The sequence below is a fragment of the Cucumis sativus genome, chromosome 7 (assembly GCF_000004075.3).
Source record: "Cucumis sativus cultivar 9930 chromosome 7, Cucumber_9930_V3, whole genome shotgun sequence".
In the NCBI taxonomy this organism is placed as follows: domain Eukaryota; kingdom Viridiplantae; phylum Streptophyta; class Magnoliopsida; order Cucurbitales; family Cucurbitaceae; genus Cucumis; species Cucumis sativus.
The window spans coordinates 17,098,162-17,113,870 of NC_026661.2; the positions used below are offsets into that span (position 1 = coordinate 17,098,162).

General features: G+C 31.7%; 3 protein-coding genes across 7 annotated transcripts; all 3 read left to right on the plus strand.

Annotated features, from left to right (window-relative positions):
- Nucleotides 1-979: 979 nt before the first annotated feature.
- Nucleotides 980-7,582, plus strand: LOC101217054 (adenylylsulfatase HINT3). Of its 4 annotated transcripts, none has more exons than XM_004146901.3 (8): nt 980-1,412; nt 3,134-3,373; nt 3,618-3,673; nt 4,295-4,352; nt 4,913-4,979; nt 6,693-6,748; nt 7,069-7,122; nt 7,198-7,582. In XM_004146901.3, exons 2-8 carry the CDS (start codon nt 3,167-3,169, stop codon nt 7,324-7,326), a joined length of 627 nt encoding a protein of 208 aa, XP_004146949.1. In that variant the 5' UTR covers nt 980-1,412; nt 3,134-3,166; the 3' UTR covers nt 7,327-7,582. The 4 variants fall into 4 exon arrangements, with proteins under 4 accessions (XP_004146949.1, XP_011659265.1, XP_031744877.1 ...); XM_011660963.2 differs by having other exon boundaries at nt 1,015-1,412; nt 3,111-3,373; XM_031889017.1 differs by lacking the exon at nt 980-1,412 and adding an exon at nt 2,601-2,986 and having other exon boundaries at nt 3,111-3,373.
- Nucleotides 7,583-10,982: 3,400 nt separating this feature from the next.
- On the plus strand, nt 10,983-12,324 carry LOC101218005 (photosystem II reaction center W protein, chloroplastic). Of its 2 annotated transcripts, none has more exons than XM_004146905.3 (2): nt 10,983-11,250; nt 11,822-12,324. In XM_004146905.3, exons 1-2 carry the CDS (start codon nt 11,154-11,156, stop codon nt 12,136-12,138), a joined length of 414 nt encoding a protein of 137 aa, XP_004146953.1. In that variant the 5' UTR covers nt 10,983-11,153; the 3' UTR covers nt 12,139-12,324. The 2 variants fall into 2 exon arrangements, with proteins under 2 accessions (XP_004146953.1, XP_031745255.1); XM_031889395.1 differs by having other exon boundaries at nt 11,014-11,250; nt 11,798-12,324.
- Nucleotides 12,325-13,605: 1,281 nt separating this feature from the next.
- On the plus strand, nt 13,606-14,938 carry LOC101206308 (mitogen-activated protein kinase kinase kinase 17). Its single transcript, XM_031889265.1, has one exon. It carries the CDS (start codon nt 13,776-13,778, stop codon nt 14,769-14,771), a length of 996 nt encoding a protein of 331 aa, XP_031745125.1. The 5' UTR covers nt 13,606-13,775; the 3' UTR covers nt 14,772-14,938.
- The last annotated feature ends 771 nt before the right edge of the window (nt 14,939-15,709 follow it).

Here is a 15,709-nt window from a genome sequence, read left to right on the forward strand (position 1 = left end):
CCTAAATAATTTCAAGTTTATGTCATTGGACACAAAATTTTTAATTTATATCTAATCCATTTGATAATTGAAATAATTTTTAGATATATCATACATATTTTAGACACAATTGAAAGTTTAAAAATCTTTATTGATTTATTAGATTATTGTTACAACTTAAACTTTTTTTTTTTTGTAAAAGTAATGTATTAAAGGATGGGGTGAGAATTTGAATTCGGGATCTCTTGTCCACATGAACATATAAGTACTAGTTGAGCTAAGCTCGTGTTGGTAACTTAAACCAATTTTTGTAAATATAAGTTTGAGAATAAATTTAAGAAGTTATATAAAATAAAATTTAAATTGAACAACTCTAAAATATACCTACAATGTTGTAAGATGGTGTGTGTATATATATATTAACCTCTTATATAAAAATGGAAAAAGATGAATGGGTTGCATGTAAAGAGAAAAAGTAAGTCTCTTGCATGTAGGAGAGAACAATATATTGCATGATATATGAAGATGAGAGTAAGTCATATTTGCATGGTAGAGAGAGAATACCATGCATGAGTGAGGGAGATAGCATATATTAATTACATGTACTTCTCTCAACTTTTTAATAAATTTGTAATTATAAGTTTTTAAAGTATACAATCTATTTAAATTTTATATAAAATAAGAGGTTTTTGTATTTATTTACCAAACACTATAACACTATAACACATAGCATATATTGTTTTGAATTTGAAGTAAATTTCATCCCAAAGGATTTTTGTAATTTGATATTTTGAACAATCCCTTGATTCATGGGATTTGGTTTAGTTTGCATTCAATATTTAAATAAAAGATTGGATGTTAATAATTAAAATGCTAAAAAGAGTAAAAGAAAAGGAGGTTTGACATTTTACACTTAAGCCAATGGCTTCTATTATCCTTTGTTATTCCTTATTCCTATTCTGAGGCCCATTGATAGGGAAAATCCAATCCAAAAAAAGCCTAAACCAATCTTTACAAAAGTGAAATTAAGGCATAGAGCAGCCATTCATTTTGGAATCTCATCATCTCCTCTTCTTCTTCTCTCTCACCCACAAACCCAAAACTCTCTACAAACCAATACCATCCCATTCTGCACCTCTCTCAATCAATATCCCCACTTTTTCCCTTCTCTTTTTCTTCCCCCTACTCAGGCTTAAACCTCAGTCCTTTTCTCTTTCTCTTTCTCACTCTCACTCTCTACCCCAACTAGTTTTTTTTTTTAAGCTCTTCCCTTTGAATTTCCTATCTGGGTTCCAAACACTTTGTGGTGCACATGGGTCTTGCTGCACCTTTGGGACAAATTGCAGGTTGATATGGGGTTCTTGAATTGATACAGGATCCGGAGCAAGACAGTGCTGGAAGATTTGGTGGACAATCGGGCAAGATAGCAAGAGGTTAATGACGATCCTTTGTTGCTAATTTTAGTGCTATTCAATCATGAGCTACTCTGTTTTTATGACCTGTAGCTTTGGCTAAGGATTGCAGAATTGTTTGTTTGGTTTAGTCAAACTTTTGTAATGAAGCAAATGTGGGTTTTGACTTTATTTTATGAAAAAGGGGTGGGGGGGGAATAGTCAAAGTTTGATCAGAAAGTAAAGGGGTGTTGAAGGCTTCAGTTTGTGAGTGAAAAGCAGAACAAAGGAGAAAGGAATGCGTTTTGAAAGTAGAAATTCAAAATTAGACAAATGCTGAAAGTAAGGGAAAAAATAGGATTTAAACTCAGGATTAAAGAAGAGAAGATATATGGTTCGGAAATTTAAAATTGTTAAATATTGATTCAAATTATCAAAGTATCCTGAATACGACAGCAACATGGTTATTGAGTATCTAATTAATAGCTTGGTACAGTTCATTTGCACTATCATTTTTAATTATTAATTCACCATTCCATTCTCTTCAATTTAATATTTTCATCTAATAATTCAAAAGGGCTACTTATTTTTCTCTTTTTAAAATAATCTTCATGTTGAGAGGAAATCAGGAGTTCATTAATGCTCGAAATCCAATCTTATTTTGGTGCATAAAATCTTTAGCAAGTAAAAGAATGTATTTTTGGCCCAAAATTTTGTGTTAGGGAGTTTCTTCAAATCCTGAAGGGTTCATATCAAAAGAGAAAAGAGGGAAGACCTACTTTACTACCTATCAACTTATATAGAAAATAAATATGAGAACAAAGATAGAGAAACTGAAAAGTGTATATCTTGTTTAAGTGGATGTACTTAGCCTATTTGGTCCACTTATCTCCGGTTTCAAACTTGCGGGCGAGTAATAATCAGATACACTTGTGACTGTTAACTGTTGTTGTAGCACTAAACTTGTATCTTTGTCTGAGAGATTATTGTCTCAAATTATTTGGTATCAGGACAGTAGAAGGGCACCCACCAATGAGTGTATGAGAGGATGCTGATGACTATTATTTAGTTGGTTCTAGACTGGAGGTTTTATTTGGTTGGAAAGAATTTTTGAATAGACCAAAAAGCTTTGTAAACCAACGCTAGTGCTGGATATTGAAGCTTATGGGTTTCATATTTGAGTTTTAGCTGATATCCTATATTTGCATTGGCTGTTGTACTTAGCTGCAGATATGTATTGGGTCTAAATATGGAAGACCCTGGCCAACATGAATTAAAATTGGGAGGTCTGTACTTAGCTGTTGATGAGAAGTTTTTGACCCACCTGTTCCTGATCTCCACCTTGTGGACAAGTTTTGAGTCAGTGGGGCAATACCAAGACTCACCTTTTAAATTTCACATTCTCTGAATGTCAAGAAGGGGTAAAGGGTTCATTGTATAAAATTAGAAAGTTGCATTACTAATAGAGAGGCATTTACAATAGTATAGGTGGTGATTGGATGAATAAATAGGGCGTGTTGTGATATAATTAAAGACTGTTTCTTTGGAGGAATATACTTGAAACATAAGCTGGCTACAACGGAAGGAGATTTTTTCAAGGGCTGTCGAACTCATGGGTACCGTTCATTTTTTTTGAGTCATAATATTTGCAGCTCATAGTTGTCCTTTTATTCTCTAGATTTCTAAGCTCATAGCACAGTGCCTCTGTTTGTTATATCAAATTCTCTACATGTGTTACAGTATATACTTATGGCGATTCACAGTTTGACTGCAAGAACTTCTGCTTCAACCGGTCCATGGAGGCCCGGAGGCTTGCCATTCTCTGTTCGCATCTCTGCCCAGTTAACTTGGGAAGTAGCCCAGCTCCTCTCTTAAATCTTTCCTCTTCGAGCTGTGCTTCTGGATCCAAGAGCGAGCACCTAATTTATGATTCTCAAAAGGGCAGTCTGCAAGATGACTGTGTTTTCTGCAAAATTATACGAGGCGAGGCACCTGCTTTTAAGGTACTCATTTTATCCATTCAAAACAATGACTGTGGTAAAATAATTAGAGAAGTCCATTCAAAGGATTTAGTTCCTCCTAGCTACATTGGGCAATCTCCTAAGTCATTTAGGGAAGCCCAGATTTCTTTCTCATAGTTGCTAAGAAAAAAAAAAAAGAATCCTTTTAAATTCAGTTGACAATAATGAGGAATTAGTAGCTAGTTTAATTCTTCACTTTCTTACCCTAAACTATGTTAACTTGCAGCTCTATGATGATGATAGTTGCCTTTGTATATTAGACACAAAACCACTGAGTAATGGGTAAGGTATCATTCATCCAATACATTTAATTTGATTGTTACGTTGAATAGTAGCTTAAGTTTATTTTTATGATGATATATCTGCACGATCCCATTGGATATTACTTTGCTTAGTATATACCCTACTTCCTAACATACATTGTAACTTGACAGTCATGTTACAGACGCCTCATTCTCTTTCACAGCTGGAGGCCTATCACTTCTATCTTGTGTAATCTTTCATTTTAACTCATGGATATGTCATTGACATGGCTACTAGATTCATTGCATTTACTTGACCCTTTTTTTCTTTTATCAATTTAAGTTCTGTAACTTATTTTATCCACTAAGAGTCTTCATAATTAATTTCTATCTTTGGATCCTTTAAAATATTTTACCTAATCGTGTAAACTACTTTGAATTAAGCTCTGCTTGAGACCATCCAAGTCTATATTCAATTTCACAATTTTACCACGTCATGTAACCCGGATGTTTGTTAAAATAATGGAGCCTAATCTAACAACGATTAAATGTAAGTTGATGCTTCCTAATCTAACAGAGATTAATGTTGAATCGGATTGCTTTACCCATCAAATGCTCTATTTCTTTTTTGCCGTTACTTCATTGTTTATATTTCATCCAGGCACGCTCTAATTATACCAAAATCTCATTATTCTTCGTTGGAAGCTACACCTCCTTCTGTAAGTAATCATCCACTGCATTTATCTGTTTTTGAGTAGCAAAAAATACATAGATATCTATGTTTTCATGAAATCTGTGTTTCTATATGAAAAAGGCAACCCTTCAATATACATCAGAAATTACCTCTTGTTAAATTTTTTTTTATTAATTCTTTTAAAATGTTTCCTAACAGAAAGATATATGTTGGGGCAAGAGACACTTCGAATACATAGTTCAAACATGGCATGGTTGATATTGGAAAAATGGGGTTATTTGGGTAATATAGATTAATTTCCTCATAATTACGCTTATAAAAAATTCACAATCTTGATTTTAGGAGGAATACTCCTTGTGGCTATCTAGGCTATATCAATGGTTGTTTGTGGGTTGACTTGCTTGAAGTATTTCCTAAATTATCCTGTGCTTCCTCCACATTTTCCCCACCTTATAGATGTTATGTTGTAAGCTTTTCTCATAATATTTTTGTGGCCTCGCATGGATTTATTTTCCCTCATTTGTTTCTTTCAATTTTCTGATATCATATGTATTTATTTTCTCTATCTTCTATTTGCTTTAACAGGTGATAGCTGCAATGTGTTCGAAAGTTCCCATCATTAGCAATGCAATCATGAAGTCTACTGGTAGTGGTATGAACTGACCTCTATTTCCATCATTGTTTGATTCTGTGATCTGTGTTCCCTTCATTTTCTCAAATGTTCATTTTTTTTTTCATATTTTGGAAGTTCATGCATCTCTGAAATACATCTGGGAGTGTGTATTAGTAATTAGCTGGGAAGTTTTTAGGGTATTTGATTATAAATAGAGAGGAAACTCAGGAAAGGAAAAGTACAACATCATTTTGGGAGTGAATTAGGGCTTGAAACTGATCTGATGAGGGGGCAATCCAAATATCTTCCTGATTTATCTTCTAAGCTTTCCTCCTTTATATTTCAATTAGTTTGGTTGTGTTTTAGTTTCCCATCAAAACTGTACCTATTATTTTCAATCTTATCCTTAATTTATTGTTAATTATGTTTTAAGATGTGCAAGAATTTGTGTTTAGCTAAAAAAGATGTTCTTTTAGTGCACTCGTAGTTGCATGAATACAATGTGAAAGGGTGGTTTTAGTCAATCATTTGAATTTTGAACTCTTATAGGTATATATATATTGATACCACTCTTATAGGTATACGTATATATGTAAGGTATATATACGAATGAGTTATTGCATTTAGATTTTGAAACACGTGAACATACCGTACCAAAGTGCAGGGAATTTGCCTGGAGGTAATATTCCTCTTCATTTACTTGAGGATTGAAATATATATTCCTGCAAAAAAAAGAGTATATATTCCAATTCCAAGGATAATTAGAGAGATACCTACCTCCCTCCGCCAATAAAAGGATAAGAAAAAAACCTCTAAATACTTTTTGGAGTTACTTTCTTGTGCGAGCATATCTAGACACAGTCCTCTCAACCCCTTGCCTTTAGGCTGTGTTCCTCTTCTTAATTGGAATATGTTTATCTGTTTCCTATAAAAAAAAAATCATGCTATTTTGTAGATAAAAGTGCTTAATTTTTGTTTATAAAAAATACCTAAAAACACATGCAAGTCCTTTTTAGGGTAGCAAGGGACTAGATATCCTTAATATCCTGCTTGACCTCTTTAAAGATCCTATCATCTCTCTCCCCACAACCCTGAACAAATCACAAATGCTGTTGTGCCATAAAAATCTTCTCTCTCGAAACAGCAGATAGATGGGGAACTTTTTAATTATCCTGTAGTACTGTATGACGGGCAAATTGAAAGCTAAACCCATAAAAAGCTCTGAACTGCCCAAGCTACGTCACAGTTCTAGAGAATATGATACGAGTGGCGCTCCAATAAATAATGAAAAAAAACAACTTAACATAATAAGTCATTTTTCTTACTGTTATACAAGTGCCACAACGTTGTTTGGAAACCATCTGATGAAAAAACATTACAGTCCTCTAGATTTTCCAATTAAATGCAAGTTACCTCCTTACTCAACATTCTATTTTAGAATAGGACCTTTCATTTAGAATGGATATCCTTGTCTAATTCTTATTTTATTGTTGCATTATGTTGTATGGTGATCCTTTTATAGAGTTCTGAAACTGACATTATGCCATGAATATGAAGCAGGAACCCATAATTAGAATCAACGTCAATGTCTAATTTGATCACATTTTTCAATCTGTAGTGGATTATTTCTTCTTCAAGCATATGCATTTGTATTTCTTTCATTTTTTTCTCTGTAGTTCGTGTTCTTAACCAAGAAACCAAAAATGAACTAGTAATTTTCAGTTGACACGAAGACAAATTTACCTCATGCAGATTCGTTCAACTTATTAGTTAACAATGGTGTGGCTGCTGGTCAAGTTATATTCCATGTAAGTTGTAATAGATCTCTCTTACACTTTCATTCTCCTTGAGAAACAACAAAGGTTCCAACTATAATGCATCAGTAGAAAATCCTAAACTCGTGCATTATAGTTGAATTCAACGACCCTTTTAATCTTTTATTTTTTATACCGAAAGATCAGGGCTAGTTTAGAAACAAGCACATGATTTTATGGCAATCAAGAAACTTATAGGACTTTTATATATAGCTGACTACATATAAATACTGCGGTGAAGCCGACTGACTCTTAAGTTTCATAGTATATAGAGCAAATCTTTGTTAATCATTGTGTAAGCTTGAAACTTTCAGACTCACATTCACATAATTCCACGCAAGGCGAGGGATTGCTTATGGGCATCTGAGGTACGTTTTACCGTACTGATGGATCTTGTAGAATCGTTGTCTTGAACACAGATTATAAACATTAAGGTTATGCAGAGTTTGGAGAGAAGAACACTAAAATTTGATGAGGAGGCATCAAGGCTTGCAAAAAGTATACAAGAAATTTTACACTGCACTAAAGAGAATGATAGCAAGGTCCAGGAATCAAACCTCACTGAGAATTAGTAATGTAATTAGCCTGCTGTTACTATTTTAGCTTTGTATTATTTTGTACCATATTCATGTATGTGAATTACAGTTTATTATTCTTTTTGAGCACCATACATTTGGATAATTGATGAACAATAAGGAAGGAAAAAGAAAGGTTTGCTTGTAAATCTGGTTGTAAAGTTCACTTCATTTTGGGTGTGATGCAAAATTGACGAGAATTCCATTTGTTTTAAGAAGTTTATTATTTTCACTTGTTAAGTTGATGATCTAATGTATTCTCAGTTTATATAAAGTGATGCTTGATTTACCAAAACTAGTTACTATTCATATTTGATGTAGTTATGTTTTACTTCATTCAGATTTTTTTTTTTTTTTGTTCATATATGCTTCATACTTTAATATAGTGAAGATTACTTCTTGTGGGTGGAAATGTTGCCCAACTTTTATATGAACACTGTTGACAGCAAATCGAAAACTAGGATTTGTTTGATAACCTCGAATTATTTTAATAAAAACGTTTTAGTATCATAACCAGGGATAGTAATGATCACATGTGTGTATATTGTTGATGTGATTGGAATTTAAAAGAAAAAGGTTAAATATTAAAAGGATTCCAATTCATGAATTTGGATCATGTCAGGAGAGTGGACTTTGGTTTTCTCCCTCATTCTGCCAACAACACCCTATCACTTACAGTGGGTTTCACTCTTCCTCGGAGCTTTCAACTCATCTCATCTACTTGCTTTATGGAATTATTGCTTCAAACAATCATCCTCAACAATTACAACACTGGCTTCTTGCTTATGCTCCACCGCCCTTTATTTTTAATTATTTTTTTGGGTTAACAACTGACTAAAACGATGAAGGCCCTCAAACAATATATTTTAATACATTTAAAGTAAAAATTAAAACTTTAAGTCCCTAAACCATTTCAAACTTTTTGCTTTTGTTTTTACTGTTTTTTTAATTACCATTAAAAAGAAAACCATATATGTTTGCAACCAGATTTTGTTTTCTAAAAACAAATTGCTTTTTTAAAAAAGTTTTTCTTTTCAATTTCAATTTTTCATCATAATTCTAAAACACAAGCTTTAAATTAATAACTCTGAAAACACTTATTTTTGTAAAAAAAATAAATAAATGGTTTACCAAAGTTTTAAAAACCACACATTTTCTAAAAATGAAGGTTTTTCTTCCAAAGACATACTCTCTAAAATTGAGTAAAACCTAACTCATATATATATAAGATATGTTAAACAAATACCTCTCTAATTTTCCAACTTTCATTCTAGCTTGTACAAAAAGTGCTTCTCCATTTTTACCTTTTTCATAGCTTGCTTTAGGATCGTTTCACTCCTACGTTTTGGGATTGTTTAAACCTATTGTTCAACCTACCGTTTACTAGTTTACTATTTTATCTTACTGTTATATTTGTTAAAACCACTTAATTAGTTAGTTACTAAGGAATGTTCGGAGTGAGGAGTGACTTATAATAGTCTCGAGATTATAGTAATATGAGGATTATAATAGCTTTTGCTTGAGGTGCAAACTATTGTAGTTTGTGTTTGAAGTGCAGATTTGAGGGGAGTTAAGTGGGCTATTTTAGTTCAACTCCACGTTTTAGGCATGAATTGAGTAAAATGGGGATTACTATTGTTTTACTTCCCTTATTTTATGTCGAAATTCCTACTACACACTATTCCATTCTTTCGACCAGGTACATCTTGGGACAACTGAATTTTTTTTTCTCGAGGTCAATCTCGGTCAAGATGGACTCCGAGATTCTTCCCAAATTTTAAAGAACTCTTTGAAGAAAATTTTCTTAGTCTCTCTCGGGGACATCTCAAGACAATCTTAGCTCGAGATCATACTAAATAATGCTTATGTTCTTTAGTTTGGGGCAACTTTGGCTCGTGATCATTGACATAATGCTTATGTTCTTTAGCTTAGGTCTATCTTGGGGCAATTTTTACTCAAGATCATTGACATAATGTTTATATTTTAGGTTGGGGCTATCTTGGGACAACTTCGACTCAGGATTATTGACATAATTGCTTTTGTTTTTCAACTTGGTACACTTGGGGCCATAATGGCCCGAGAATAGTTATCCTAAATGTTTATGTTTTCAACTTGAGGATTGTCGTTGCAAATTTGGCTCGAGAAGAGTTAGTTGCACCCGACCGAGAGAGACCAAAAAATCTTCATGAAGTTTTTCAAAATTTGGAAAGAATCTCGTGGTCGATCTCAGTCAAGATTGATCGTGAGAAAAACAAAATTTTCAGTATGGTTCCAAGATGCACTCGACCGAGATAATGAAATAGTATGTAATAGTGGAAACAATGTGTGGCATGGAGTAAAATAACCATAATCCCCCTTTTGCATAATTCGTGCCCAAAAGTGGAACGCTCTGTCCAAATAACTAACTTGTAATACGTTTTCCTCAATAAATAAAGATCTCCTTTCACATTGGCAAATAGGATTTCATTAAAAAAAATTAGTCTTTAGTTTACCTTTTATATATAAATATATTTATAATTAAGTATATTTATTTAGACTATATGGGTAACAATCTCTAATTTAGTTTAATAACATTTTTTTTAGAGAGATGGATCTCCTAGACTTAAAGTTATCTTTTAAACTTAAAAATTAAAATAAGAAAAAATTAGCAGCTAAATTAAAATATGATTTTTTATTCCTCAAATATAATTTGATTAAAAAAATTATATTTTTTCAATGATTGAATTCAAGAATAAAATACTAGTTTATTTCAGTTTGATGTTATCATATTGTGATTAAAAAAAATGATCTATTTCAAGTTAATTAAAGTGACAAGAATGTATGAAATTTTATTTCAAAATCTAGTAAAATCTAAATGCCATGTAAATAGATAATATTAAATTTATTAAATAAAGAACATAATTAACAAGATTTAATAAAATCACAAGTCAATTTATATGAAAGAGGTTAGATTATAAAATTTTATAAAACACCCATCCCAAATAGTAATAAACTACAATTGTAAAATTAACATAATTTTGAATTATTAGTGTAGCCTCCATGTCAAACTTCCCATAACCATTTCTACAAATTCCTAGAAGCTTCTTAAATTCATTCTCTATGCCAAACACATACACATATAATAGCAATAGATTAAGTATATTGTTTGACCCAAATTCTAATAACACAAACTAAATAAATAAATAAAATATCATTTTGGTGCTTGTTTTTCTAAAGTTTGTGTACCTTCTTCATTAATCTAATTAATCTAATTTTGGTGTTTAAATTTAATCCCCAACATTAGGTTAGTGTTGATTTTTGAAACAAGTTTATGTTATCTATAGTATTCTTAGTTAATCAATTTTAGTAAAAGGGAACAATTTAAAGTGTAAGAATGAATTGAACAAACTTGAAAGAATGAAAACCAAAATAATATTCTAAAAGAAAGAAAGAAAGAAAGAAATATCTCTTCTATTAATTTATTTTGAAGAGCAGAAAAACATAAAAGTTGGAAGCATCTTTGTAAGATATGAAAGGAAGATGAGAGTGAAGTATTAGCAAAATCTCAAAATGGCACATTTGGGAAGTCCACGTAGGAGTAAACTATTGGTTAGAAAAGGATGATAGAACACGTTTAAGAAGGTGATTGGTGGAAGGTAGATAAAGGATATGAAGGAAATGCTATGGTTGGCCCTCTCTCTCTATCTACCCTTTGTGTGGTGCCACTCAAAACCCAACAAATAATATTAATCCTTTACAAACCCTCCCTTTGATCTCCACTGATCTCCAAATTCCCAATTTCTTGTTTTTTTCTCCCTTCAAAATTTGAAGACCAAATAAATCTAATGGCCGCCGTCACCTCCGCCGCCGCTGCCACTGTCCGCACTTCTCTGGTGCAGAACCGCCTTCTGCCATCAGCTTCACCCGCCCCTTTTCTTCTTGGTGAGTTCTTTCGTTTCTACTACTCTCAAATCGGCCTTTTGTTTTCCTTGTTTTGAAGATCATTGGGTTGATGTAAATCTTGGCTTTGGTTTTTACTTTCATGATGTTTTCATTTTTTCCAAAGGTATGGAAGATCTTCAACATTCTTGGTAGTCAAACATTCTTTCAACCATTTAGTTTTTAAACTTTAAAAATTTAAATGCTTACGGATTTTAGACATGGACTCAACAATAAAATGAGTTAATAACTAATAGTATTTCTTAGATGGTTTTTAAAATAACTAAAATCACTTTTTTTTCATTTTCAATTTAGTTTGAAGCATGATTTTGATTATCTAAAATCAATTTTCGATCAATTATATGTTTAGTAGTGATTTTTAGTATAGGAAATCTGACTTTACTTAATTAAAAACATATTTTAGTGTGATTGATTGGTATAACTTTTTTATGCTTGGATTCTCTTGAGAACAATTTCACTCAATCGTGAATTTTACAACTAACCAAAGTACTTTGCTGCAAACGTCATCTAAGAGTATATTTCAACATAGTTTGTATGGACATCTTTGATATAGGGTTGCCTGCCTTGGGAAAGAAAGGAGGAGTGAGGTGTTCAATGGAAGGAAAGGGAAATGGAGAAGTAGAGAACAAATCAAGCAACTTGGGAATGGGGGCATCGTTGATAGCTGCGGCGTGTGCTGCAACGATGTCAAGCCCGGCGATGGCTTTGGTGGATGAGAGACTGAGCACTGAAGGGACTGGGCTTCCATTTGGTTTGAGCAACAATCTTCTTGGTTGGATTCTGTTGGGAGTTTTTGCTCTCATTTGGGCATTCTACATTGTTTACACTTCTACTCTCGAAGAGGATGAAGAATCTGGCTTATCACTTTAAGCCAACATTTCTCCATCTTACTTACTATCATTAATTATCGCTACTTTTGTTATTGTTGTGGATATTTTGTCTTTGGCTTGAATTCTGTAGAAGCTTTTGAATTCATATCATACAAGCCTTTCGTTGGGTATCAATGTAGAAAGCCGTGAATGTGATTCATAACTATGTGTCATCGTTTCATTTCTCTGATCCTTTTTTCTGTATCGTAAATTACCATTAAGTTTTTGAAATCTAAGTTTATAAAACTCTTTTTCATTTCTAAATTTTTTTGGTGTGTTGTCCAAAAAACCGAATTAAGTTTTAAAAAGTAAAATACAAAACATAGTTAATTGATTGTTTAAGAAAAGGGAAAAATTAATTTAGGGGATTTGGGAAAAACCAAACATAAATATAATGCAAAAATTAAAATATTTGTTATATAGATTATATTTGACATCTTTTATAAATACGTATAAAATATAGAAAGTATCTTATTTTTCAATGAGAAGGTAGAAGGTAATAAGAAGTCTATAGCTTGGGTTGGAAATATCATTGAATTTGCTAATGTCTCTATTTTTGTCATTTTTTTAAACAAATATCGGTAGAATTAATCATATTTCAAATATAACCAAACGTAACAAAATATCATAATCTACCTACAGTTTTTTGGACAATTTATCAATAATTTTAGAAGTTTTTTCCTTTAAAATATTCTTTTTACAAATTTTTTTCTTTTATATAAAAGTATATTTTATTGAGACATAAAATGTGAAATTTATTTTTTTTAGAAACTTTTAAATTTGAAGTATAAATTTAGATATAAAATTTTGTTTTTTAGCGGTTTTTTAAAAAATATAACAAAAAGACATAAAAGTATTTACACTCTATAAAACTATTTTCAAAATGAAAAAACTCATAATCCTACCGTGAAAATTACCACATGCCCAATAAAAATTACAAAAAATGTCTCCATCAATATTTAGATACGGATACTTTTGCTACACTATCGTTTATTAAAAAAATAAAAGAAAAGAAAAATTGCATAAGAGTGAAAAAAAAATGATAGAAAGGAAACACAATCCTATAATATTTTTTTAAAAAAGGATTGACTTTGTCGTGACTTTTGATTTTATTACCCAATCAGTAATTTATTTTAATGTTTTGTTATATTTATAAAAAATTTCCTTTTAAACTACTACTAGAAATTACTAATAATGGTATAGGAGAGTTTTTTATATAAAAAGATAGTATAAAGAAGATATAGGAGAATTTAGGTAGATAGAAAAAAATAGTGAGTATTTCCATCATATAATACTTTGGGCTTTTGTTAAAATTTAGATTTTTTCACGTGGATTTAGAGAATATATTATTTGATTTTTAGAAAAATAAACCTTAATTTAACATCAACTAATATGTGAATGTGAATTGTGAAATTAGGAATTTAGGAAACTTTTTAATGTTTTTAATTGTGAAATTACCTAATATACCCTTATAACGACCCACCTTCCAAAGCGAGAAAATAAGAGAAAATCTTTCCATTCAATTTCAAATAAGGAAGAGTAATGTTTAATTATTATTTTCCTTCTCCCTACAGGAAACTCATATGTTCTTAATAAAAATGCTTCATCTCCACACTCAAACAATCTCTCCTCCCAATAATGGAGAATTGGGTTCCAGTGAAGGTCTTAGGTCAAGGTTCTTATGCTGTAGTTTGCTTAGCAAAGCAATCCATTAGAAAATGTTCTGATAATAATCTTCCCTATTATTTTGCTCTCAAAATTTATCCTCTTCAACATAATTCTTCCTTGTTGTGGGAAGAACAAGTACTGAAACAGTTCAAGGGCTGTCCAGAAATTGTTCAATATTTTGGTAGTGAGATAACCAGAGGGGGAAGTTTTTGTAATGATAAGGATTTTTACACTTTGAAGTTGGAGTACGCTGCGGGAGGGACTTTGGATGACTTGATCAAACAAAGAGACAAGTTACCTGAGGATGAGGTGAAAGATTATCTTCGAATGATACTTAAAGGTCTCTCATGTATTCATAGTAAGGGATTTGTTCACGTTGATCTTAAGCCTAACAACATTCTTGCATTCCCTCAAAGTGATGGTAAGATGAAGTTAAAAATTGCTGACTTTGGACAGGCAGAGAGATGCAAGTATAGGGATGATAATGGTCAACATAAAAGGTACGGGTATTGCAGTTCATTGAAGTTTAAAGGATCACCAAGATATATGTCACCTGAATCCATCATCTTCAACGAAGTCGATGACGCGCACGATATTTGGTCGTTAGGTTGCATTTTGGTTAAAATGATATCTGGAAAGTGTGTGTGGGATGGTTATACAGATTCTAAACAATTGATGATAGAAGTTTTGGATAACAAGATTATGGCAACAATACCTGGGGAGTTATCCGAACAAGGTAAGGACTTCATTAGAAAATGCTTTATTCGAAGTTATAAACAACGGTGGACGGCTGATATGTTACTCCAACATCCCTATCTCAATCAAGAAAATGAAGCTCCAATGAAAGAGGATGAAGCTACGATGAAAGATGATGAAGCTACGATGGACGGCGGCTCATATTCTTTCAATAGATTGATTTTAAAATTCCCAATAGCAAAATTATTTTTAACTTGTTTTAACCAATAGTTGAGCAATATTTTTTTTCACTCCATCAACATAAACAAACAAACAAGATGTAAATTCACGTATAAGTGATGGAAAAACCAATCATTTTTGTGTTGAGTTGAGTTAACACAATTTCTTTACTCATTGTATGAATAAGGAATAAAATCAAATAAAATATCGTCCAAAGAAGAAATCAAAGGTTGGAAAGAATTACAATATTTATAACCATAAAAAAAGAATTATTATCATATTTTCAATTGCAATATTACTTATAAATTATTACAGTGGCAATCATTTCCAAAAAGAAAAGAATGAAGTAAAATGATTGTGAAGAAATTTTGGACAACTTTGGATTGGTTTGATTACGGGGTAGGTTGAGTAAATTTTATGATATGTAATTAAAAGATGAAGTAGCATCATCATATCATAACTAATGAACTATGGGCACCTGGAACAACAGATTGAATAAAACTTTTCATAGTCTCCTTTGGCAGTATTACATATATAAAGAATGTAACTGAGTAATAGGGAAGGGGACCTAGAAGCCATTCGAGTTGTGCCTCGTCCCCATTGTGGACATTTTCATAAGATATGAATGATTTGTGACATTTAAGTAGAAAGTTTTTTGTTTTTTAAGGGGAAAGAACTTCCCAAGATTACAGATGACCCTTAATAGTGGTGTTTCATCAGAGATTTTGTTATAATGTTTGAATTGAAAACCCATAGGTATATCATAAATGGAGACATTTGACATCTTTTATAAATATGTATAGAAGTACATTAAAAAAAATCTCATTTTCCTATATGAAAATATGAAAAATAGCCTAAAAACTTTTACTTATAAACAATGACATTTTGTAAATTTTTGAAGAGAGTTGTTATAGAAAAACTCATGAAATTGGAAGAAAGTGGAGAAATTTAATTACAAGAATTTAATAAAAGTTTTGAGTATTTATAAT